The sequence below is a fragment of the Ipomoea triloba genome, chromosome 5 (assembly GCF_003576645.1).
Source record: "Ipomoea triloba cultivar NCNSP0323 chromosome 5, ASM357664v1".
Lineage (NCBI taxonomy): Eukaryota > Viridiplantae > Streptophyta > Magnoliopsida > Solanales > Convolvulaceae > Ipomoea > Ipomoea triloba.
This window is the reverse complement of record NC_044920.1, coordinates 21,856,942-21,884,281: the sequence shown is the minus strand read 5'-3', so window position 1 is coordinate 21,884,281 and position 27,340 is coordinate 21,856,942. Positions and strand designations below refer to the sequence as shown.

The 27,340-nt window shown below is 32.1% G+C and overlaps 2 protein-coding genes across 2 annotated transcripts; one reads left to right on the top strand and one right to left on the bottom strand.

Moving 5' to 3' along the window:
* Nucleotides 1–11,347: 11,347 nt before the first annotated feature.
* Nucleotides 11,348–12,710, top strand: LOC116021026 (protein EXORDIUM-like 3). Its single transcript, XM_031261617.1, has one exon. It carries the CDS (start codon nt 11,382–11,384, stop codon nt 12,390–12,392), a length of 1,011 nt encoding a protein of 336 aa, XP_031117477.1. The 5' UTR covers nt 11,348–11,381; the 3' UTR covers nt 12,393–12,710.
* A 4,382-nt stretch (nt 12,711–17,092) lies between these two features.
* Nucleotides 17,093–21,435, bottom strand: LOC116019240 (protein LOW PSII ACCUMULATION 2, chloroplastic). The gene is made up of 2 exons (XM_031259388.1): nt 20,937–21,435; nt 17,093–17,651 (listed from the first exon to the last, which is right to left on the bottom strand). The coding sequence occupies exons 1-2, from the start codon at nt 21,394–21,396 to the stop codon at nt 17,506–17,508; spliced, it is 606 nt and encodes a 201-aa protein (XP_031115248.1). The 5' UTR covers nt 21,397–21,435; the 3' UTR covers nt 17,093–17,505.
* Between the last annotated feature and the right edge of the window lie 5,905 nt (nt 21,436–27,340).

Here is a 27,340-nt window from a genome sequence, read left to right as displayed (position 1 = left end):
TTTTTTTTTTTTTTTTTTTTTTTGGGGGGGGGGGGGGGGGGGGGGGGGGGGGAGGGGAATAGATGTTTTGGGTGCGGAGAAGTTACGGGGAAAATAAATATTAAGAAGTTTAGGCATAAATACTTTTCACAAGTTTTTAATTATCATGAATGATTTGAATTTCAATTAAAATTGGTGAGATATAAGAAATTCATATTGTAAGAAGATAATTTAATAAGGAGAGAACAAATTAAGAGAATGTTTAGTGATGTTTTCAACTTTATACATAACCATTAATCTATTACCAAAGTAAAAATATGTGGGAATTAAATTAAACATAGCTATTGTATTTATAGTAAAGAGAATTTTATTACATATATTTCAATAATTAATTTGGCTAAGAAAACAATTAAAACACTATATATGTGTGTGTATGTGTTTGAGAAAATCAAAATAGTATGTATTTAATCATAGTACATTATTTGTAATAAATTTATTAAAATCATGCCAACATTATTTTATTATTACAGTAAGTTATATGACCAATATGAAGTTTGGGAGTAGTTTCAATGGGAGAAAAAATGGAACTACTTGTTAGGATGAATAAAATTTTTGAGTGCTAATTTCACTTTTAGGGTGTGTTTGGAAAGTAGGAAAATAATTTTTAGAAAATGAGTCATTTTTCAGAAAACAGTTTCATTTTCTGTGTTTTGTTGCATCTTGAAAATTGTCTTTGTGTGTTTGGTTCATTTTCCAGAAAATGAGTAGAATTGTATAATTATAGAGTTTTATTATTGTATTTAAAATGTAAAAAAATATATAAAAATATATAAAATAAAAAGAATGAAAAAAAAAACGTTTGCTTTGGTTTCCAGGTGGTTTCGGCGGACTGGTTTCCGGCGAAAACCAGTACGCCGTAACAGAGAGAGGGACGGCCCGTCCCTCGCACAGGAGTGATTTTTCCGTTTCTGAAAAATTACTTTCGGACTTTTTGTCCGGAAGTTGTTTTCTAGGAAAAAAAGAGGGTGATTTTCCTTGGTCAACGAAAATCATTTTCCGTTGACCACATTTTCTGGATGTTGCCTAGCACCGAAAGCCCAGAAAATGATTTTCGGAAATCATTTTCCAGGTTACCAAACACACCCTTAGTCTTTTGTAACATTGTCACACAGTTCTACTCTTTCAATTTTTGTCCGGCTAATTATAATATTGACTTTTATTTATTTATCACAATTAGTCATCTGCTTACAATTTTGTCATGACTAATATATAATTTCATCTTCCAAACATCTTTCTCCCATCATGTAATTTCTCCTCTTCTCTTTATCAAATGGTGAAATGATAGAAATTTAAATGGAGGAATAATAACGGCAAGCATATGAAAGCCAATAATTTAATAGAACAAAATTAAAAGACTATAAATAAATGTGACAATATCACAAATAATCAATGATTAAAGTAAAAATCATTCAGAATTTCAAGTAACTGATGTATCCGATAACTAAATTGACCAAAAATTTTGGTCATTTACTTTTTCTGGTCTTGACAGTAAATAAGGTTACTGAAATAATTATAGAAAGAATTGCTTAAGAGTTTAGTACAAGAATTAAAACATGTCCTGCCTACTGAAAGGTTTCCTATTTATGCTAATGTCTAGAACGTCTCTTTGCTCAAATAACGGTTTCCATAGTAATGAAGAGTCGAGCCTACATTGAGTATAATTGCTTTATCTTGAATAGGTTAGTGAAATAAATGTTTCCGTTACGTGGCCCTTAGTTTCTTCGGATGATTCCGGATCGGGTGCCTGCCCAATTATCCTGTAAGGTCTGTTATCAATTATATGTTACAGAGTCAGTATTAGGCCATCTATCCCACAATCCAAAGTAAAATTTTCAGTAAGACATCCAGCTGACCAAAATCGATGGGTTCAATTTTGATTAGTTATATCTACCATTTTAATTGATTTAGTCGTTCATTGACCTATTGATTACAACTTGATGTATGTTAGATAGTTGAGTACAGCCAAGCCTGTAGAAAATAAAATAAAATAATTAATTAAAGCAAAACAAAACAAAAAGTTAGGAGGAAATTCAATTATTTGACTTCAATCTTGACAATTTCAAAGTAATCTAGTCACAATACTAAAATGTGAACACATGATGACTTGGTCGACAGGCAACTTAATCAACATCAACATCAACATGTTATTATATGGACTAGCTTGTTTGCAAATAAAGTTGAGCATGGAGTGTAAGCTTATAACCAAAATAGACTAACTTCCGGCCATAGTTGTTCTTAGGATTTTCTTTGGTTTATACTATTGATTGTGATGGTTGGGGTAAGATTTCTGCAGAATGTCTATGTAGTTGAATGTCTTTCACTTGACTCAGGTTCAATATAGATGGTGTAAAAGTAGTAACATGAGCCGTGGGGACCCCTGCTTATATAGCCTATAGGGCCATCATTATAGGCTTTGTAACAGTTGTAACGGTAACTGTTACAACCGTTACATCTCACCACATAATGGCGCTATTGAAAGCCACCATAACTTGCACCAATTATTTTTTCTTAATGGAAAAATGTTACATGGAGAAGAGAGGAATGTTGAAAAATATTAGTAAAATTGACATTTTGAGTGATCGTTTTGTGGTACAAATATATGTTAAGATTTATTTCTGTCAAATCAAAGTGGATTCAAGTTCTTTAAGTGAGACGAAAAAATTAATATATTATATGCTCAAAATAGATAATAATTGAATAAGAAATTGATTCCCAAAATGTTAACATGAAATTGGAAAAGAAATGGAATGGAAAGTCTTTTTTGAAATATGGAATGGAAAGTCTTTAAGAGGTCTTTTTCCATATTGAAAAAGTAAATAATTTTTCACTACTACATAAGTATCACATTTTCTAAAGAAATTAGAAATGTGTGCAAGAAGGCTCTCTCTCAAGCCAACTATTATACCAAAGGCAAATTTTATTGTAGACCTGATTCAAAATGATGTCTTTTTCTTTTAATGAAAAGAAACGACAGGGTACTCATTCCGTCCAACTAAATATGTTTTTATGACGTATTCAATTTCATTTTATATACCATGTATTTTTATTACAACGCAACTAAAGTATTATTTTGATTCAATTACAATTTTATTTGACAATATACATTCAATATGTGAGACCTGTTATTGAATTTCATTTTATACACACTGTAGCTTTATTACAATACCACCAACGTATAATTCTACTTCAATTACGGTTTTATTGGACAATATACACTCAAATGTGTGAAGCTTGTTATTCAATTTCATTTTATATACATTGTAGTTTCATTTCAGCACAACTAAAGTATCATTTGGATTCAATTACAATTTAATTTGACAATATACACTCAATATGTGAGATGTTATTTATTTTCATTATATACACATTGTAGTTTCATTACAACACAACTAAAATATCATTTTAATTCAACTACATGAGACATGTTATTCAGTTTCATTTTACATACACTGTAGTTTCATTTTATACACGTCATTACATGATTAGTTAAGCATAACAACTGTAGTTTATTCTTACTTAAAAGAAACAATTTTATGCACATCATACCGTAGTTTATTCTTACTTAAAGAAACAACGTCGTTTTTTTAGTGCAATCGAGTGCCGTTAAACCATAAGCTCTTGGCATTCTATATTTGAATTTAAAGAAATTCAATTGAATTCAAAGACACTAAATTTGTTGCTAATTAATAAACTCAAAACATACCCCACTTAAAGAGATTGAAACGGAGTTCATGGTGGGCAAGATTATATTGATTTCGTTCACATAACAATCTTAGATCGATGGACTAAGGCTAAAAGATTTGAGGTGCTTCATCTCTATACTAGACTAGTTTTCAACTATGTTTGGTGCAAGCATAGAAAATGAAGGAGGAGGGAGGCATAAAAAAGAAAGATATATTGAAAAAAAAAAAGTAAAATGGACCACATTTGACTACTTCTCTAAGTTGTCTTAGAAAAGAGAAAGATGAAAAAAACAGATTACTTATAATTTTATTTATTTTTTTTTTTTTGGCAACAAGCAATCTATCATAATCAAATCACATTAGTGGTTTTTTCACAATTTTTGAGGAAAGCAGATCATATGTGGAAAAGAAAGAAAAATTGAGATCTTCCTACAAAAGTGGTTTTTTTTTTTGGGGCCGCCAGAAGAGAGAAAAGGAAAAAGAGAGGCGCACAACTGTGTGTGGGCTGCACAGATCGCACCCGTTGGCGCTCCTGCAGCTCATGTTTTTTTTTTTTTAAAATTTTTTTATTATTTTTTTTTGGTGTTAGACTGCTTTTTATTTATTTATTTTTCTTTTTCCTTCCCCTCTCTTCATTCTCTCTCTCCTATTTGGCACCTCAAAAACTACAAAAAACCTCAAACTATTGAGGATGCCTCGAGAGAACTTATAATTAAAAGTTAATTTTATTTTTTGTTCTATATTTATAGGTGACAATCCACTTTTAGTCCTTTTTTCTCAAATCATTCTTCTTTGGTCCTAGTATTATTGTGGTATGACCATTTTTGGTCCTCCATCAATAAAATCGTTTAAGTTCCGTAAAATATAAGGGCATTTAGGTCTTCAATTATAAATTCTTTTCAAAAAAATAAAAATAAAAGTACAACGGGTTAACCCACATTGTATAAAAATGATCAAAATGATCTTGTATTTAATGATATTTCAACGATTTTGTTGACGGATGACCAAAAAGGGTCATGCCACAATATATAATACTAGGACCAAAGAGGGATGTTCTAAAAAAGAACTAAAAGTGGACTACCTCCTATAAATCTAGGACCAAAAATGAAATTAACTCTATAATTAATTTATCAAAATCTTTTTACATGACAATTAAAATTATTTGCAACTTTTTATTTTATTTTTACATAAATCTAATATTAATTACGGGAAAATTACACTTTTCGTCCCTAAGTTATATTATAATTATAGAATTCATCCCTAAGTGTTGGTCATACTCACTTTTCGTTCCTAAGTTATCATTGACGTTGCACTTTTCGTCGCTTTACTAATAAAATATTAGGAACAAAATTTACAATTTTAGTATAACTCAGGGACGAAAAGTGAGCACAAAATGACAAAATCTGTAACACCTATGATAACTTAGCGACTACAAGTGAGCATGAGCAACACTTAAGGGCGAATTCTATAATTACCATATAACTTATAGACGAAATGCGCAATTTTCCCTTATATTTTACATTTCATTACTAATGCCCATAAAATCACAAAAGCATTTAAAGTCAAACTTAGTTGGTTGATCTAAAGATCAGTCGTAATAACTAGGGAAAATGACACTTTTCCCCCCTATGTTATGTGCTTATAGAACTTTTCCCCCATGTGTTATTAAAGTGGCAAATTTTTTCCCTCAATTATTTTAAAAGTGGTAATATTTTCCCTTGTAATGTTAAATTGACATTTTTAACCTTAAAAATAATTATTTCATTTATGTTTATTCTCCAACCAATTATTACTAATATGTATGGAAGATCACGCACGGTTCGATACGAACCTAATCGAACACTTTAGCAATTGAACTTAAATAGTATAGACGGTTACCGTTACGATTCAGAACCGAAAAATAAAATAAAATAATTGTTGAATTTAGACTATTTTTAAATAAAAAATAAAATTATAAAAATAAATAAATAAATAAATAAGTTTTGATTGGCGGTTCAAAATCAAAATTGGAACTGAACCGTACCGATTTATCAAAATAAGTGTTTGATCATTTTCACTATATATGACTGTGGTTAAGTTATGGTTCACGGTTCAAAAATTATTTAATTTTATTTTTCGGTTAATCGTAACCAGAACTGTCCATACTATTTCGGTATGATTGCTACAGTGTTTGGTTAGGTTCGAACCGAATCGTGATCATCCATACATATAAGTAATAATTTGTTGGAGAAGAAAAATAAATGAAATAATTATTTTTAAGGGTAACAATGTCAATTTAACATTTCAGGGGGAGAAACTGCCACTTTAATAACACAGGGGTGAAAAGTGCTATATGCACATAACATAGGGGGAAAAAGTGCCATTTTCCTTAATAACTAATAAGTGACCTCAAATCAAACAATTGATCTAAATACTACACCTTATTCCAATAAAACAGCAGCTTATCCCAGGCATATATAGGCAACCCTTTTGTTTTATTTTTTCCCCTTTCAATGTGAAAAGGACATTTGATGTCTCAGTAATCCAAGACATATCAATTTGAAGAAGCAGAATCTTGAAGAAATTTACAAAAAAAAAAGACAAAAATGTATTACAAAATAGAAAAAGAAATGGTCCAAAGTTTAGACAGGCTGCTTAAAGCGTGAACAGGAGGTTCCGCCACACCCTATTGGTTTGCGGCTTCAAACTTCAAACTTCAAACACCAAATCTTATCCCTCAGCTCATGTCTAGTCTACTAAAGTGTTGAGAGTTCTAATATTATGTTTTTGTGTAAATAAAGTAAAAATATAATTGCCAAACTACTATATGGTACAATGAAATATCTGTTACCATTCTAAATTGGTGGTCACATGATAAGATTAATAAATATAGAACAAGTACTACATTGTAAAGAACTTGTAAACAATCATGAATGTTTCAGTATATATATAATCATAAATACCATCCTTTTGATAATAATAATAATAATAATAATAATAATAATTAACAAAACTATAAATCTAAAAGTGAATATGCTGTTACAACTTAGCGTGCAATAACTAGATCATTTTAGATATGCCCGCACCAAGAATTATGAGAGTGCTTTTGAGTATTCCTAACTCGATGAGAATGATCCCATGACTCCATGAGGATGCTATTTGGGTTCTCCCTTTGATAAAAAATAATTAGAATTTAATAGTTTTGAAATGTTATATTTTCTTACAAAAAATGGCTTCGATCTTATTATTATTATTGTAGTGAATTCTTTTTTATATTCAATTATTATTACATAAAATTTTATTAACTCGTGTTACTGTTGAGTGTTGACCAACTTACATTTGATCAATAAAAAAAAATAGACACTTTAAAAAATGAAAAAATAAAAATCAAAATTCAGCATCATAAATAAATAAATATGACATTGTACCTAACAAAAGAAATAAATAATTAATAATTTAATAATAAGTTTGAATACCAAACGTAGCATATTCTGTTTCTTTCTAGGGGATTGATGGAGGAGATAAATTATAAATTATATCTTATAATCTCCTATTTATGTAATCGCTAACAAAGTAAAAATTATAAATTTATTTTGAATTATTGACTAATTGAGTTGTACTGTGCCGTGCCCGGGCGACTTAATAATAGATTAGAGAATTGGTGGATGAGCGGAACAGAAGACCATCGCCGCCACATCATACGTAGGCCCCATTTCCCCCACCTTACTCTTTTAAGAATCATCTGTCCTCCATTACCATTTTCTATTCAAATTTTATATTTTCTTCCACCTTACCTTTTTGTAGAGTGTGACATATTAAAGAATATTGAGTCAAATTTTTTCGAGTAAAACTAAACCTTTACGATTATATAATCCCACCTGAATTTGAATTAGTTTCTCCTGAAAGAGTAATACTATATCTATTTCCATCCTCTGCTCCATGTTCATGCGTTATGTTCTGATTGATTTAAAAAATAAAATGAGCCACTTATTTTTATTCATTCATTTTTCTTTAGCCAATACAATTTGTACATATAGTGAGAGTTATACTCCATGGAGTACATTTATCATTTCCCTTACTAAAAATAAAAATTGGAGTAATAAAAGATTATGTTTTTTTTTTTAAAATACTCGATTTTTATCAAGTAGTAATGCAGTACCTATTCCACACCACGAGATTCGATTCTGGGGCCATCTATTTAGATAATACTGTCAAAGTGGGTCGGCCCGCCCCACCGCGGGTCAAATTTCTGGCGGGCTTTTACGAGCCGGCCCGTTAGGCCCACGGGTCAGAATTTGTGTAAACCTAACCCGCCCCGCGGGCTTTACATTTTTTTTAATATGTGTATTATTGTGAATATATATATTCACAATGTGTGAATATATATATATATTCACAATGTGTGAATATATGTATTCACGGTACGTGAATATATATATATTCACAGTGTGTGAATATATATATATTCACGTACTGTGAATACATATATTCACAGCGTGTGAATATATATGTTCACATATATTCACACTGTGAATATATATATATATTCACGTATTGTGAATATATATATTCACGTGTGCTGTGAATATATATATATATATATAAATATAAATATTAAATACTCTTAATCCTAAACTTAATCCGCCCAACCTCTTTAATAATATTTTTAAATGAAATATTGTTTTGTGGCCCGCAAACTCACCATATTTTTTTAAATATATATATTATTTTTTAAATATATATATATATATATATATATTTTTTTTTTTACTTAGCCCGCGGGTCAATTTTGGCCCGCCCCATTAGGCCCGCATTTTCGCGGGCCTATTTTTTCATGACCCTAACTCGCCCCACCGCGGGGCGGGTGCGCGCCAGCCCGCCAATTTTGGCCCACTCTGACAGCCCTATTTAGAATCATAATATATGTATCACTACATATAGTATGTTGGCAAAAAACAAAANCCTTTTGATAATAATAATAATAATAATAATAATAATAATTAACAAAACTATAAATCTAAAAGTGAATATGCTGTTACAACTTAGCGTGCAATAACTAGATCATTTTAGATATGCCCGCACCAAGAATTATGAGAGTGCTTTTGAGTATTCCTAACTCGATGAGAATGATCCCATGACTCCATGAGGATGCTATTTGGGTTCTCCCTTTGATAAAAAATAATTAGAATTTAATAGTTTTGAAATGTTATATTTTCTTACAAAAAATGGCTTCGATCTTATTATTATTATTGTAGTGAATTCTTTTTTATATTCAATTATTATTACATAAAATTTTATTAACTCGTGTTACTGTTGAGTGTTGACCAACTTACATTTGATCAATAAAAAAAAATAGACACTTTAAAAAATGAAAAAATAAAAATCAAAATTCAGCATCATAAATAAATAAATATGACATTGTACCTAACAAAAGAAATAAATAATTAATAATTTAATAATAAGTTTGAATACCAAACGTAGCATATTCTGTTTCTTTCTAGGGGATTGATGGAGGAGATAAATTATAAATTATATCTTATAATCTCCTATTTATGTAATCGCTAACAAAGTAAAAATTATAAATTTATTTTGAATTATTGACTAATTGAGTTGTACTGTGCCGTGCCCGGGCGACTTAATAATAGATTAGAGAATTGGTGGATGAGCGGAACAGAAGACCATCGCCGCCACATCATACGTAGGCCCCATTTCCCCCACCTTACTCTTTTAAGAATCATCTGTCCTCCATTACCATTTTCTATTCAAATTTTATATTTTCTTCCACCTTACCTTTTTGTAGAGTGTGACATATTAAAGAATATTGAGTCAAATTTTTTCGAGTAAAACTAAACCTTTACGATTATATAATCCCACCTGAATTTGAATTAGTTTCTCCTGAAAGAGTAATACTATATCTATTTCCATCCTCTGCTCCATGTTCATGCGTTATGTTCTGATTGATTTAAAAAATAAAATGAGCCACTTATTTTTATTCATTCATTTTTCTTTAGCCAATACAATTTGTACATATAGTGAGAGTTATACTCCATGGAGTACATTTATCATTTCCCTTACTAAAAATAAAAATTGGAGTAATAAAAGATTATGTTTTTTTTTTTAAAATACTCGATTTTTATCAAGTAGTAATGCAGTACCTATTCCACACCACGAGATTCGATTCTGGGGCCATCTATTTAGATAATACTGTCAAAGTGGGTCGGCCCGCCCCACCGCGGGTCAAATTTCTGGCGGGCTTTTACGAGCCGGCCCGTTAGGCCCACGGGTCAGAATTTGTGTAAACCTAACCCGCCCCGCGGGCTTTACATTTTTTTTAATATGTGTATTATTGTGAATATATATATTCACAATGTGTGAATATATATATATATTCACAATGTGTGAATATATGTATTCACGGTACGTGAATATATATATATTCACAGTGTGTGAATATATATATATTCACGTACTGTGAATACATATATTCACAGCGTGTGAATATATATGTTCACATATATTCACACTGTGAATATATATATATATTCACGTATTGTGAATATATATATTCACGTGTGCTGTGAATATATATATATATTCACAGTGTGAATATATGTGAACATATATATTCACACGCTGTGAATATATATATTCACAGTACGTGAATATATATATATTCACAGTGTGAATATATGTGAACATATATATTCACACGCTGTGAATATATATATTCACAGTACGTGAATATATATATATTCACAGTGTGAATATATGTGAACATATATATTCACACGCTGTGAATATATATATTCACAGTACGTGAATATATATATATTCACAGTGTGAATATATGTGAACATATATATTCACACGCTGTGAATATATATATTCACAGTACGTGAATATATATATATTCACAGTGTGAATATATGTGAACATATATATTCACACGCTGTGAATATATATATTCACAGTACGTGAATATATATATATTCACAGTGTGAATATATGTGAACATATATATTCACACGCTGTGAATATATATATTCACAGCGTGTGAATATATATGTTCACATATATTCACACTGTGAATATATATATATATTCACGTATTGTGAATATATATATTCACGTGTGCTGTGAATATATATATATATATATAAATATAAATATTAAATACTCTTAATCCTAAACTTAATCCGCCCAACCTCTTTAATAATATTTTTAAATGAAATATTGTTTTGTGGCCCGCAAACTCACCATATTTTTTTAAATATATATATTATTTTTTAAATATATATATATATATATATATATTTTTTTTTTTACTTAGCCCGCGGGTCAATTTTGGCCCGCCCCATTAGGCCCGCATTTTCGCGGGCCTATTTTTTCATGACCCTAACTCGCCCCACCGCGGGGCGGGTGCGCGCCAGCCCGCCAATTTTGGCCCACTCTGACAGCCCTATTTAGAATCATAATATATGTATCACTACATATAGTATGTTGGCAAAAAACAAAAATAATAATAATTACTCCGTAATAAATTGAGATTTTTTTTGTATAAAAATACAAATAGTGTTTTCCTTCAGTATATATATATATTCTTCACTCTACTCTCATACTAACTAGATTACTAGCTCAGTAGCTCTGCTCCGAATTAGCTAGCTAGGCATTCCCAGAAAAATGCGTCTGCAGTGGCGCGTGCTTTTTCCCATCCTCCTCCTCCTCATTGGATCGTCGCCGGCGACAGGGTGGCGGCCATGGCGAAACCAAAACCCCAACGCCACCGATTTGATATTGGGCGGGTCAAAGAAGTACGAGGGCTCCTCTGACCTCATCCATCTCAAGTACCACATGGGCCCCGTTCTCACCTCCAACATCACCGTTTACCCCATCTGGTACGGCCGTTGGGGGAGCGCTCAGAAGCGGATCATCCGCGACTTCATCACCTCCCTCTCTACCCCCGCCGCCACGCCCTCGCTCGCCGCGTGGTGGAAAACCGCCCAGCTCTACACGGACCAGACCGGCGCCCGCGTTTCTCGGCACGTGCGGCTCGGCGCCGAGAAGAACGACAGGCTTTGCTCTCACGGGAAATCGCTGACCCGGTTGAGCGTCCAGTCCGTGATTAAATCCGCCCTGACTGCCCCGACCCGCCCCGTACCTATCAACCCGAAGGGCGGGGTTTACCTCCTGCTGACGTCAGATGACGTGTACGTCCAGGATTTCTGCAACAACGTATGCGGCTTCCACTACTTCACGTTCCCGTCGATCGTGGGGTACACGCTCCCGTACGCCTGGGTCGGCAACTCCGCCAAGCTCTGCCCGGGCACGTGCGCCTACCCGTTCGCCGTTCCCGATTACATTCCGGGCCTGAAGGCCGTGAAACCCCCGAACGGCGACGTGGGGGTGGACGGGATGATAAGCGTGATCGGCCACGAGATCGCCGAGCTCTCCACTAACCCATTGGTGAACGCGTGGTACGCGGGGCAGGACCCGGTTTTTCCGGTGGAAATCGCCGACCTCTGTGAAGGGATTTACGGCACCGGCGGCGGGGGGTCGTACACCGGCCAAATGTTGGCCGGCAAAGACGGCGCGACTTATAACGTGAATGGGGTTAGAAGGAGGTTCTTGGTGCAGTGGCTATGGAGCCATGTGCTAAATTACTGCACTGGCCCTAATGCACTAGATCAGTGAATTCATGTTTTGCTCATCTCCTATGGGCATTTTCGGGATTTCGGTGGCAATTCACATTCTTTTTTGAATTTGTTGGTTTTCGGTTAAATGTGTTATTGGATAATTAGTTAAGTTAGTTATCCCTGGTTAAATTTCTCATTTTTATACCACTCATTCATTACTTATGGAGTTAATATCTTATCCTTTAAGTATTTCTAAATATAAAAATTAATTATCGAATTTCAAATTAACCAAAATAAGGTCATTCACTATATATTTGTATTGTTATTATTGTATTTAGTCTCACAGTCAATTCTCTAGTGAAGTCAATTAGTCAAATATGAGGATATTGCTAAAAATTACGGGTATTCATGATTATTTTAAAAGGGAGTTAAATAGATTGAGTTTGGTTGGAAATTAATGTTCAATACGATATGAAAAGTTTGAATGATTTTATTTCGAGAAGTAGCACTTTTGTAATTTTAGTTTGAAAAGTTAATGTTTTCACATTTATAGTAATGACTAATGAAGAAAATGATGGGAGAAACTAGTATTTCCAATATTATCCCCATATTTACTTGAAAAACTGACCAGATGGCTAAATTAATTAGCTAAGAGATGCATAGTTGGGTCCAATTAAAAATTGATGACCAATCTTGATATTTTGAAATAGTTGAATGACCATTTTTAGTATTAATTACTCCGTATTATTTATGGGTCCTCTTTCTTAGTTTATGTTTAATAATTTATTATAATTTTCAAAATTATTCATTTTATGCTAATTATAATTTTTAATGTATTTGTAAAATAGGAAAAACTAGATGCAATTGGAGGCGGAGCTTAATATTTCAATTAGTTGATAAACTGAATTTACATTTGTTTAACAATTAAAAAACAATTTTTTTTTAATAACTAAAAGAGATGTATATGATTAGATTTTAACTAGAAAACAATTAAGACAAAATAGTGTTTTTTTTTTGTTTAAATATATAAATCGAAATTTCTTACAGTGTTGTATGCTTTGTAAAGTTATACTTCATACTTTGCAAATTACACTCTCCCATATATCTACCTCTAACAAAACACAGTATAACTTTATAAAACACATGACGTTGTAAAATTTTCATGTACATTTTAATATTTTATTAATTAATATTATAAAAGATAAATTATAAATAATTTGAATAAAACTTCATTGTACAAGCAAGTCATATACAAAGAGATAGAAGAGTCAGACAAGGAGATCCTCTTTCTCCTAGAAAAGTTGTTAAAGTATAAAAATTTCATTGCAAATTGTACTTAGATTCTAAATAAGAATCATAAGAGTTGATGTTTAAACTCATTTAAGACTTATGGTTTAGAGGTTATGCTGCCAAAAAAAAAAAGAAGTTAGAAGAGTTACTATTCATAAAATTAATAGGCCGTTTATTTTAGGAAATTGTTCTCTATTTTTTTATTTTCTAATTTTTTATTTTTTTGTTAAGAGTAAAAAAAAATCCTTGCCAATTGTACTTAGATTGTAAATCTATAATAATAAAAACTAATAAGTGCATGTGAATGAAAGTTATGGTTTAGAGGTGTTAAACCATAAATAAAAACTAATAAGTGTGAATGAAAAAAAAAAAATCTCTCTTAAACCATATAAAAACTAATAAATGTGAATGAAAATTAGAACAGTTTTCTGCAAAAAAAAAAAGAAAAAAAAAAAAAACAAAAACCTAGGGTGCTACACTTAGCCCTTTAACCCTTTAAGGCCAACAATTCCCCTCTTCAGCACCAACCAGTCTTGTGCGAGGACTCGAACCTACCGCTGACCTGACTCTGACACTACTTGTTAGGATCAAAACGCTTATATGTCCTTATAGACCGCTATCACATTTTCGAGAGCTAAAATTCTGAACAATTCTCATAGTTACATGGTGTTAAATTTTGTCTTTATCCGTCTTTGCCCAACCGCTAATAACCAGAACCTTGTTACAAGGTTCTCGTAGGGACTTATTGCCGAGAATTCATCAGGAATTTTTAAAATTCAAGTTGAAAACAATATATCAATTTTGTTTATATTAAATTATTGTAAAATAAAATATACAATAAGTATAGGATATCAATATGGACATGATTTAATCATAATTACTATAAGTGAAGGTACCTGAATTCATTAAGTTTGGTGAAGAATGATGAGACATTTAATTTGTTTCAACCCTACCGGCCTCTTCCTGTTAGCTTTCTCTCAATAGGCAAAGAAACTATATATTTTACCGTAATATGATTGTGTCAAGCATATTAAACCCTACAAGACATAGCATCATCAATAGTGATTTTTTTTTTGAGCTGCCAATTAGGAGAGAGAAACAAAAGAAAAGAAGGACAAAGAGAGAAAAAAAAATCATATTTGAAGCAAAAAAAAAGAAAAAAAAGAAAAAAAAGCTAAGTTGTTAATGAGCCAGCCAGTGTGTGCACTGCACGTGCCCGACTGGACGCTGCCTGTGGTCCAAACGCGTGCCATTGCGCCGGTCTAAGATGTTTCTCTCCTGCGGGTCCCACAAAAATATTGTATGGAGACCTTGGCCTTCCCTCTTCACTTTTCTCTCTCTTCCACATGGCAAAATAACCTACAAAAATCATGTAAATTAAAATCCCCTATTAGGGATGCTTGTGATGCACAAAAATTAAGAAATTTTAATTTTAGCGTTGACCTCCAAATTGACATATGATATTTGTGTATGCTTTTTTAGGTTTCCTAGGTTAGTTTCCGCATAGGCAACTCAGTTGGTTCATAGGTGATAGATTATAAGTAAGGACACAAAATTGAGGTCGGACAATTGTGAGACACTGATCATCTAATAACATAATGAGTCGCTAAGTCACCGTGATTTACCCCTCTACTACCTTGTTGAGTTCTCGAGTTAGAGTGTGAGGGCCTTAGGGATGAGGAAATTTCACCTTTTGTGGATAAGCAGGTTTTATAGGTCGGCCAATTGTGTATCATTCAACAATATAATTTGTCATAGTAGAATAAAGCAAAATACAAGGGTTCTCATAATCTCATTAATAAGGATAATAGCAGAGTCAAAGATCTTGTGGTCAAGCGATATAAGGCTCTTCCAAATGGAAGATCACAGGTTTGAACCGCAACATGATGATGAATTTGATGTGATGCACCACAGCAGCCAGTGCCCTCATGGTTGCTGGGTGGATGTAAATCAAATGCAATGGTGGTTAAAGCAGTTAAGACAGCCAGTATTGGATTCTGATCACTACTGAAATTGTGTACACCTTATTAAAGAATGAATACCTTTTCAATTCCATATAGTAATTACACTATTTTATTTTATTTTTTTATAAAATAATTTACTAATGGCATATGATAAGGCTTCATTACCGCTTTAATTATATTCGTAAATTAGTCAACTCATCATGAGTTAATTAATTATATAAAATCATATCAGATGGTTAAAAAATATTAGTCCATAAATCATTTATCGATAATGAATAGACAAATAAAACTTAACAGTTTAGAGTAGTTGATAAGCAAACTGCTAATGCAACCACAATGTTTAGAGTGTGAATAGTGAACCACAATGTTTAGAGTGTGAATAGTGAATCATGTTAAAAAGCTCTAAACCCAAGTAAAAGTTGAACTCCGCCAACATGTTTTGAACCAAATTATGACTAGTTTTACAATCATGGTTGAAAAATCGCTAGTCGCTCCTCGAACGCCCAAGAGAGCCTAGAAGACAATTAATCGGCTCCTAGCTGCCCGTGTATTTTTTAAAAAGATTTATTTAAATTTTGTTAATTTTTTAAAGACTAATAATTATAAACTATTTAATACTTTAATAGTTAATATTAAATATCAACCTAAAAAATATCTAGAATTTGAACAATTTAGAGTTATTTTGCTCAAAAACAATATCGTTTTGAGTGAAATAGCATTTTTTTTTTAAAGAACAATAGCTAATCAGCCTACTAGGCGATCAGCGCTTAGGCGGCTACCTAGTCGGTTGGCCGCCTAGACCACCGATTATGATGATACACTAGGCGACTGACCATCGCCTAGGCAAAATTTTTGCCACACTGCTCATAGTAGTGAGAATACCGGATGCGGTATAATTATTTAAAAAAAAAAAGGAGTCATTTCCATTTTTGGTCCTATTGTTATTGTGGCATTGCCAATTTTAGTCCACTTCATTAATTTTTGCCACATTGCGGCCAGTCTTATTTAGTCATTGCCACTTTTAGTCCACCGTTAAAATTTTTGTCAAATAACCGTCCAAAATAGGGGTGTTTTGGTCTTTTCATGCTTTGATCATCCCCTTTACCCTTTGTAGTGGTTTTCCTTACACATTTTCATCTAATGAATAGGTCCAGCGAAAGTCATGGCTTTGTAATGTGGCTCACATGGCTTTCACCGGACCTCTTTATTGGATGAAAATGTGTAAGGAAAACCACTTCAAATGGTCAAGGAGATGACCAAAGCATGAAAAGACCAAAAATACCTCTGTTTTGGACGGCCATTTGACGAACGGCCATTTGACGAAAATTTTAACGGTGGACTAAAAGTGGCGATGACTAAATAAGACTGGCCGCATTGTGGTAAAAATTAATGAAGTGGACTAAAATTGGCAATACTCCATAACAGTAGGACCAAAAATGGAAATGACTCAAAAAAAAAGTTAGACCATAATGAATGACAACAATTCCTATAGGTAAGAGGTAGGTCAAGGAATGATAGCCTTATCATCATAGTAAAGAGGCAGTTCATCTTTCTTGCTACACAGAATTTATGGTTGTCAGTAATAAACTAAGGGTGAGTTAAGGTGGAACAACATTGCAGGAAAAGTTGATAGCAAACCATTCAATATGCCATATTTTCCCCTCAAATGCATTCAAGATGCACAAGGAGTTGGGATTCCAAAGTTAAATCTCATCAACCGCATCTTCCTCGAGTATACCAAGAACTAAACATCGAGCCACTTAAATACAAATGTACAAAAAGTTTTACCTCCATTAACCTTTCAGGCTCTTCGACATTGTGGATAAAAAAAAAAACGATTATCTTCCCATCTTGTAATTGCACTTCGAGTCGAGCCAGATCAAACTGAATGGAGTTGTTGCTAAAATTAGAGAAGGATCACTTTTCATTCCTTAATTTCTCGTTCTCCAGGTACTTCAACACACCATATGCAACTGTTCCGGCTACAAACAAACCCACAGTAGGAGTGAAAGACGGGTAAAGATACTTCACGAAGAAGTTATCCCATTCTTCTGGTAGAAAGCCTGCAAACACAATGACAAAACCCCATTATTTATAGTTAACAAAATGAGTCAATGGCTCAATTCTAAAGGTTACAGTATTTTGTGACTACACATTTCTTCATTCCATTATTTCAGAAACATAAAATCGATGCAAAATATTCAATGTTGTTGAACCAGTAGGCTCTGATCTGCTTGAAAATACACTAAAGTATCAAGTATGAAATTGGTATATGCATGCACATCCTAAATATTTCCTTCAAATGGATGATTTTGTTATCTCAAAAAAAAAAAAAAGGTATTTGGTTAAAGGAAGGAGAAGTGCACATAGAAGAAAGCAAATTGTGGTCTTCCTAGAGCTATCCTAAATATAGGAATATAGAATTTCCCTAAATTGCAAAGTCTTCTGTTTTTAAATGATAGATAATCTGCAAAGGTGGCATGATGGTTAGTTACTTATTTTTAATTCTCTCTTCATAAACCATAATTGTAATATAAACTTTCTTGTTCTTCAACATTAAAAAACTATGGTGTTTATACCTAACAATTAAGAAAACACGGATGTTAAAAAACTATGGTGTTTATAACTAAGAATTAAGAAAACATGGATGTAAATACTAATGTGGTGTTTGGTTCGCAGAATAGGCCTATCCTGCCATAGCATCAATCATTTTCTATTTTGCTAAATAAAATTCCATAGAATTACCTATCCCCTTTGCAATGGGAATAGCCATTCCTACTAATATTTTATAATGCCAAAAATACCCTTTATGTACACACACATTCTAAATTTGATTGATATAATATAAATAAATTAATATATTCATTGTGTGTGTGTGTGTGTGTCTATATAGAATTATATGTGTCTATATCTATATTTATCTATATTTTTATGCATCATGTGGGTACTTTGGTTATTTGACAGCTTATTCCTTTTGTATATTTCAAACAACTGAATATTATAATATCATTTCTTCCAATATTCCATTTCAATTCTCTCTATGAACTAAACAATGGAATAGCATTCCTATTATATTCCACCCATATTCCAATCCCTCTAGAATACTATTCTTATTTACTCTGTTTTCATTACGCAAACCAAATGCCATGTAAGAGGAAACTTCCAGAAAACAACATTAACAACCCATCTTACCATCTAATAGATATAAATCATTCAATGTATACAAATAATATCATGTTGTCATGGTAATCAAAGCCAAATCTGTCCAGTTGCATATGTGATGCAACTACTCCTTGCTGTGAAAAATCGAAATTGTAGAGGAATGGATCAAACAAATCATTAGTAAGTACATCATAGTGTAATTTGAATATAGCAACAAAGCAAACTCTCCGGCCATCTTTATCCTTCAGTCATCATGCCAGCAACATTTAGGAATACACACAGACACACTCACTTATATATGTGTGTGTATTAGCGTATATATACCTCATATATATGTGCATATGCACATGGCTGTGTGTGTAGCTGTGTATGTATATATGTATGTCATTAACAATCTATCCCATACAAGAAAGCAATGAATGAAAAAACAATCATCATTTGCAAAAACAAAAAAAGTAGTAAAATGCAGTCATTTGGCAAACCCCGCCTTATGAGGCTAGCCAGCAAAAGATCACAAGGAAGTAAACCAGCCTAGGTTACCCTTACCCATAGCTGACAAGCTCAAACCAAGGGGGCAAGGATTTGAACTCGTGACCTTGTGGTTACAAGTGTGGATCCCTTGCCATCTTGGCTGGGGTTACCCCCAAACAAAACTACAAGTATTGCAACAAAAAACACAATGAAAGCTAGATAATAAAACTTCATTGCATTTACATCATCCTTGAATTGCAAAAGTGATGCCATACATGAGCCTATATGGTAGGCTAAAGAAAGAAAAAGATTAAGAATATGAGACAAGTCAAGTGGGTCAATATGTGAAGCATTCATTATTTTTAAAAAATACTAATTTTGCATCATACTACATTGAGCCTCATGTTCAAAGCAGAAAAACAAGGATGGGTCAAAACTTGAACAATAGTGGCATTGGCCCAATGGTAGAACCTGGTGATCAATTGACTGATACGGGTTTTGAGACCTTGCAAATGTAAATATTGGTTGCAAAGCACCATTCACAGACTCACCAACATGTATTACTGAAGATGTGAGAAGGTCCAACCATTCTAAAGCAATTTCTAACTCAAATAAATGTGAATTTGCTACTTTCTTAACATTAAACATTGTTTAGTGCATATAGAGTTGAATTCATTGATTAAAATAAATTGAGGGTGTATGAGGATTATTTGTGCGTGCATTGAACCTGGGTATCAAGAACCAAGAATTCAACACAAATTTCTATTTGAAAAATCTGATTGTTGTAGTTTATGCCAACTATTTCTATTTGAACAGGTTAACCATCAATTTCTTATCAAATCTGATCAACAGTGATAATAGAACACAAATTAGCTTTCTTAATTAGGCTCCTACCATGCTGTCATTCATTAGTACACTAAAGTTATGATAATCCCAAAGAATTTGGCTGCTTCACAACATGGGATGGGACATACGTAAAAGAAAACTAGAAACCAACAAGAAAATGTAAAATGATGCATCAATGAAATTCTAAACTAAGACAAAGCACTATGCCTTCAACTTATGGCTGTAGTACCACCAAACTAAGGCGACTCAGCTGAGTGGCACTGACTATATTAATCTAAGACAATAACCCAGGGTAACATTTCTGTTAAGCCCTCATTATCAAATGTCTGAAATGAATAAAATTGAAAGATGGGAGAATACAACAATAGAAGTTAAATCAACAGAGATAGCCTAGGAAAATAAAATTGAGTTTGAGTAACTTGGGTTAGTGGGTTTGACTAGATGATAGCATTAGCTGATTGTAGAAAGATATTTGATAAATTAGCTAAAGTATTAATTGATAACTGATTACATGCAAAATGACTTTCCAAAAAAGCCGCTTTGAGCAGCATTTTGAGCAATAAGCTGTTACAAAAAGTTAATTAATCAAACACAAGTCAAATAACTAATAATGGTTAAATAAATCAAAATTGGTTGATAAGCTAACTATGTTATCAAAGACCAAAGTGGACATGTTAATGGTATTTCTAATGTGAAATCATAGCAAGTAGCTATTCGTTATCCTAATATCATTGAATTCCATCATTTTCCATACAATAAAGTTTAAAAACCTACAACTAAGCCAAAATTAAACACTACTAATTCAAGCAGAACATAGTAAAAGAAATAAAAAATCACAACTTTAAAGAAGTTAAGAACAATCCATTTACCTGAGGATGCAAGAACAATGCCCTCTACAAGAATTATTCCACCGAGACCCAACCAAGCAAGAAGAAAAGCACTCTCATTTCTCTTGACCTCCTCGGCCTTAACAGCGTCCTGCTGGGAAGCAAAATCGGGTTTCTGAATTGGGGCTCGCCGAATAACAGACGCCCTCTCTCCCTTCCCCTTCTGCTTCTTCTTTTTGGAGGTCACTGGGGCAGAAGAACTAGGTTGCGTGGAAATTGAGGACCCGAATCCCATGCCTGCGGACTCGCCCTTCTTCGGCTGCGGACCCGCTGTGGAAGAGGAAACCTCATCTGTGGGTTTCGTTGAAGAAGATTCTTGAGATTTGATACAGAAATGTGCGGGTCTAGCTCTGTGAAGATGAAGAAGAAGATGATGTTGAGGATGATATTTCTTGGTGATACAAGAGGAAGATGAAGGGTGGAGAATTAGCGCCATTTTCATTTCTCTGCTAAACTGCAGAGTATTATCCACTGGACTTTTAAATTGAATTTTTACCTTCTTTTTCTATTTTTCAAATTCTAGTTGTTGGATATTAAGAGAGGTATTGAGAAATTTTTGCAATTTGAGAGTGAATACTCATCGGAAGCAAATTGTACTAAATCCATGGATCAAAATAGTGTCATTTTGATTAATGAAAAGAAACAGCAAAAAAGGACATTCGTTCCGCGTCGTTCCGCAAAAAGTAACTTCGTGGGTAACATATTCAGTTTGATTTTATATACATTGCAGTTTCCTTTCAATACAACTACAGTTTCTTTTCGATATAACTACAGTTTTATTCGACATTATACACTCGAATATGTGAAACTGTTATTTAGTTTCATTTTATATACAGTATAATTTCATTACAACAACACTACAATATCATTTCGATATAACTATAGTTTCATTGGACAATATACACTCAAATATGTGAAACTGTTATTCAATTTCATTTTATATACATTACAGTGTCTTTTCGATATAACTACAATTTCATTCAACATTATAGACTCAAATATGTGAAACTGTTATTTAGTTTCATTTTATATACAATGCAGTTTCCTTTCAACATAACTACAGTATCATTTCGATATAACTACAGTTTCATTGGAAAATATACACTTAAATATGTGAAACTGTTATTCAGTTTTATTTTATATACACTGCAGTTTCCTTTCAACACAACTACAGTATCATTTCCGATATAACTACAGTTTCATTGGACAATATACACTCAAATATGTGAAACTGTTATTCAGTTTCATTTTATATATACTGCAGTTTCCTTTCAACATAACTACAGTTTCATTTTGATATAACTACAATTTCATTTGATAATATAAAAACAAATGTGAGGCAACATCATTTGAGATAAACTGTAGTTTCATTCACGGAACTTCATTAAGATGTGACGGTAGTCGTTCTTTACTTAAGAAATGATGTCATTTTTGGACCATGGTCCACAAAGCTTTCTGGACCATGTCCACGATATAACAACTCTCATTGCAGACCAACACTCAAATATGTGAAACTGTTATTCAGTATCAGTTCATATACACTGCAGTTACATTTAAACACAACTATAGTTACATTTCGATATAACTACAATTTCATTCGATAATATAAAGCACAAATGTGAAACTGTTATTCAGTATCAGTTCATATACACTGTAGTTACATTTCAACACAACTACAGTTACATTTCGATATAACTACAGTTTCATTCGATAATATAAAAACAAATGTAAGGCACTATCTTTTGAGATGACTTGTAGTATCAGTGACCACGGTCCACGGTATAACGATTGAGAATTTCATGTGTTTATTAAAAAAATAAAAGTAAAAATTAAAAGTTAAATCATGCTTCTTGTGTAACTCAAACATTTTCACAAGTATCAAAGCTTACCTCTATCCATTAGATCAACTTATTTCACTGTGAACTATTTTCTTAATTTATTACTCTAAATTTCTTTTGTGTTTTATATTATAGTACTTCTATAATTGTTTGACTTACTTATTTTGAAAATATACATAAATTAACAGTATTGTTTGATAAAGTATGTGTTTTAAAAAATTTCGTGATGCAGGACTGGTTGGGGAGGAAGAAACGGTGTCTATCCAAAATAAGTTAGGATGCATTGTATTTATATAAGATAAAACCTCTCTCAAATTATATTTCTTGTTGTGCCTTGGTTCTTTATTGCTGCAAAATCAGTGTTAAAAACATAGGAATTGTTAGCATGTGAATTGAACCATTCCAAAATACACATACAGAACTTAAAATTCAACGTCCTTAATTATCTTTAGACTATAAACCTTTACCTGAAAAATCAATTAGGTCCTCAAACTTTTTAAAGTTGCAATTAGGTACATAAAAATATCAATTTAGTTCATCAAGGAATAATAACCTGTTAGTGACCTGTAATAACAGGTAAATGTAATGTCACTTTTTTTGCATAAAATGTGTAAAAAAGGCCATCGAACTTTACCTAAAAAATTAATTAGGCCCTCAAACTTTTTAAAGTTGCAATTAGATACATACATAAACATGTCAATTTAGTTTATCAAGGCATAATTACCTGTTAGTGACCTGTAATACCAGGCAAACGTAAATGTCACATTTTCTTGCATAAAATGTATCAATTAGGCTATCAACCTTTACCTGAAAAACACAATTAGGCCCTCAAAATTTTTAAAGTTGTAATTAGATATATAAAATGTCAATTTAGTTCATCAAGGAATAATTACCTGTTAGTGACCAGTAATAACAGGTAAATGTAAATGTCACTTTCTTTACATAAAATGTGTCAAAAAGGACATCGAACTTTACCTAAAAAATCAATTAGGCCTTCAAAGTTTTTAAAGTTGCAATTAGATACATAAAAATGTCAATTTAGTTCATCAATGCATAATTACCTGTTAGTGACCTGTAATACCAGGTAAACGTAAATGTCACTTTTTCTTGCATAAAATGTGTCAATTAGGCTATCAACCTTTACTTGAAAAATCAATTAGGCTCTCAAACTTTTTAAAGTTGCAATTAGGTAAATAAAAATGTCAATTTAGTTGCCAAAGACCTTGTGGTCCAGTGGCATTAAATCCTTCCCTTTATACGGGAGGTGGTGGGTTCGAGCCTCAGTGGAGTCAATACTGACTCTTGTGCCAAAACCGCATTGGAATAGAGTTAGTAGTATTCAAAAAAAAAATGTCAATTTAGTTCATCAATGAATAATTACATGTAAATGTCACTTTTTTTTTTTTTTTTTTTTTTTNTACATAAAAATGTCAATTTAGTTCATCAATGCATAATTACCTGTTAGTGACCTGTAATACCAGGTAAACGTAAATGTCACTTTTTCTTGCATAAAATGTGTCAATTAGGCTATCAACCTTTACTTGAAAAATCAATTAGGCTCTCAAACTTTTTAAAGTTGCAATTAGGTAAATAAAAATGTCAATTTAGTTGCCAAAGACCTTGTGGTCCAGTGGCATTAAATCCTTCCCTTTATACGGGAGGTGGTGGGTTCGAGCCTCAGTGGAGTCAATACTGACTCTTGTGCCAAAACCGCATTGGAATAGAGTTAGTAGTATTCAAAAAAAAAATGTCAATTTAGTTCATCAATGAATAATTACATGTAAATGTCACTTTTTTTTTTTTTTTTTTTTTGCGTTGCAATTAGGTACATAAAAATGTCAATTTAGTACATCAAGGCATAATTACCTGTTAGTGACCTGTAATATTAGGTAAATGTAATGTCAATTTTTTGCATAAAATGTGCTAAAGCGTCATCGAACTTCACCTGAAAAATTAATTAGGCCCCTCAAACTTTTTAAAGTTGCAATTAGATACATAAACATGTCAATTTAGTTTATCAAGGCATAATTACCTGTTAGTAACCTGTAATACCAGGTAAACGTAAATGTCACTTTTTCTAGCATAAAATGTGTCAATTAGGCTATCAACCTTTACCTGAAAAATCAATTAGGCCCTCAAACTTTTTAAAGTTGCAATTAGGTACCTAAAAATGTCAATTTAGTTCATCAAGAAATAATTACCTGTTAGTGACCTGTAATAAAAGGTAAATGTAATGTCACTTTTTTTTTGCATAAAATGTGTCAAAAAGGCCATCGAACTTTACCTAAAAAATTAATTATGCCCTCAAACTTTTTAAATTTGCAATTAGATACATACATAAACATGTCAATTTAGTTTATCAAGGCATAATTACCTGTTAGTGACCTGTAATACCAGGTAAACGTAAATGTCACTTTTTCTTGCATAAAATGTGTCAATTAGGCTATCAACTTTTAGCTGAAAAATGAATTAGGCCCTAAACTTTTTAAAGTTGCAATTAGGTACATAAAAATGTCAATTTAGTTCACCAAAGAATAATTACCTGTTAGTGACCTGTAATAGCAGGTAAATGTAAATGTCACTTTTTTTTTTTTGCATAAAATGTGTCAAAAATGACATTGAACTTTACCTAAAAAATTAATTAGGCCCTCAAACTTTTTAAAGTTGCAATTAGATACATAAACATATCAATTTAGTTCATCAAGGCATAATTACCTGTTAGTGACCTATAATAACAGGTAAATGTAATTGTCACCTTTTTATTTATTTATTTATTTATTAATTTTTTTTTTGCATAAAATGTGTCAAATAGGCTATCAACCTTTAACAGAAAAATCAATTAGACCATTAAACTTTTTAATGTTGCAATTAGGTACATAAAATTGTAAATTTAGTTCATCAAGGCATAATTACCTGTTAGTAACCTGTAATACTATGTAAACGTAAATGTCACATTTTCTTGCATAAAATGTGTCAATTAGGCTATCAACCTTTACCTGAAAAATCAATTAGGCCCTAAACTTTTTAAAGTTGCAATTAGTTACATAAACATGTCAGTTTAGTTTATCAAGGCATAATTACCTGTTAGTGACCTGTAATACCAGGTAAACGTAAATGTCACATTTTCTTGCATAAAATGTATCAATTAGGATATCAACCTTAACTGAAAAATACAATTATTCCTTCAAACTTTTTAATTTTGGAATTAGATACATAAAAATGTCAATTTAGTTCATCAATGCATAATTACCTGTTAGTGACCTGTAATACCAGGTAAACGTAAATGTCACTTTTTCTTGCATAAAATGTGTCAATTAGACTATCAACCTTTACCTGAAAAATCAATTAGGCCCTAAACTTTTTAAAGTTGCAATTAGTTACATAAAAATGTCAATATAGTTTATCAAGGAATAATTACCTGTTAGTGACCTGTAATAACAGGTAAATGTAAATGTCACTTTTTTTTGCATAAAATGTGTCAGAAAGGCCATCGAACTTTACCTAAAAAATTAATTAGGCCCTCAAACTTTTTAAAGTTGCAATTAGTTACATAAACATGTCAGTTTAGTTTATCAAGGCATAATTACCTGTTAGTGACCTGTAATACCAGGTAAACGTAAATGTCACATTTTCTTGCATAAAATATATCAATTAGGATATCAACCTTAACTGAAAAATACAATTATTCCTTCAAACTTTTTAATGTTGTAATTAGATATATAAAAATGTCAATTTAGTTCATCAAAGAATAATTACCTGTTAGTGACTTGTAATAACATGTAAATATAAATGCACTTTTTTTTTTTTTGCATAAAATGTGTCAAAAAGGCCATCGAACTTTAGCTGTAAAATTAATTAGACCTTCAAACTTTTTAAAGTTGCAATTAGATACATAAACATGTCAATTTAATTAATCAAGGCATAATTACTTGCTAGTAACCTGTAATACCAGGTAAATGTAAATGTAATTTTTTTTTTGCATAAAATGTGTCAAATGGGCTCTCAACCTTTAACTGAAAAATCAATTAGGCCCTAAACTTTTTAAAGTTGCAATTAGTTACATAAAAATGTCAATTTAGTTTATCAAAGAATAATTACCTGTTAGTGACCTGTAATAGCAGGTAAATGTAATGTCACTTTTTTTTTTGCATAAAATGTGTCAAAAAACCCATCGAACTTTACCTAAAAAATTAATTAGGCCCTCAAAGATTTTAAAGTTGCAATTAGATACATAAACTTGTCAATTTAGTTTATCAATGCATAATTACCTGTTACTGACCTGTAATACCAGGTAAACGTAAATGTCACTTTTTCTTGCATAAAATGTGTCAATTAGGCTATCAAACATTACCTGAAAAATCAATTAGGCTCTCAAACTTTTTAAAGTAGCAAATAGGTACATAAAAATGTCAACTTAGTTGCCAAAGACTTTGTGGTTTAGTGGCATCAAACCCTTCCCTTTATATGGGGGGTGGTGGGTTCGAGCCTCAGTAGATGCAATATTGACTCTTGTGTGCTTCAATAGGTTGAGACAGTAGTTATGAACCA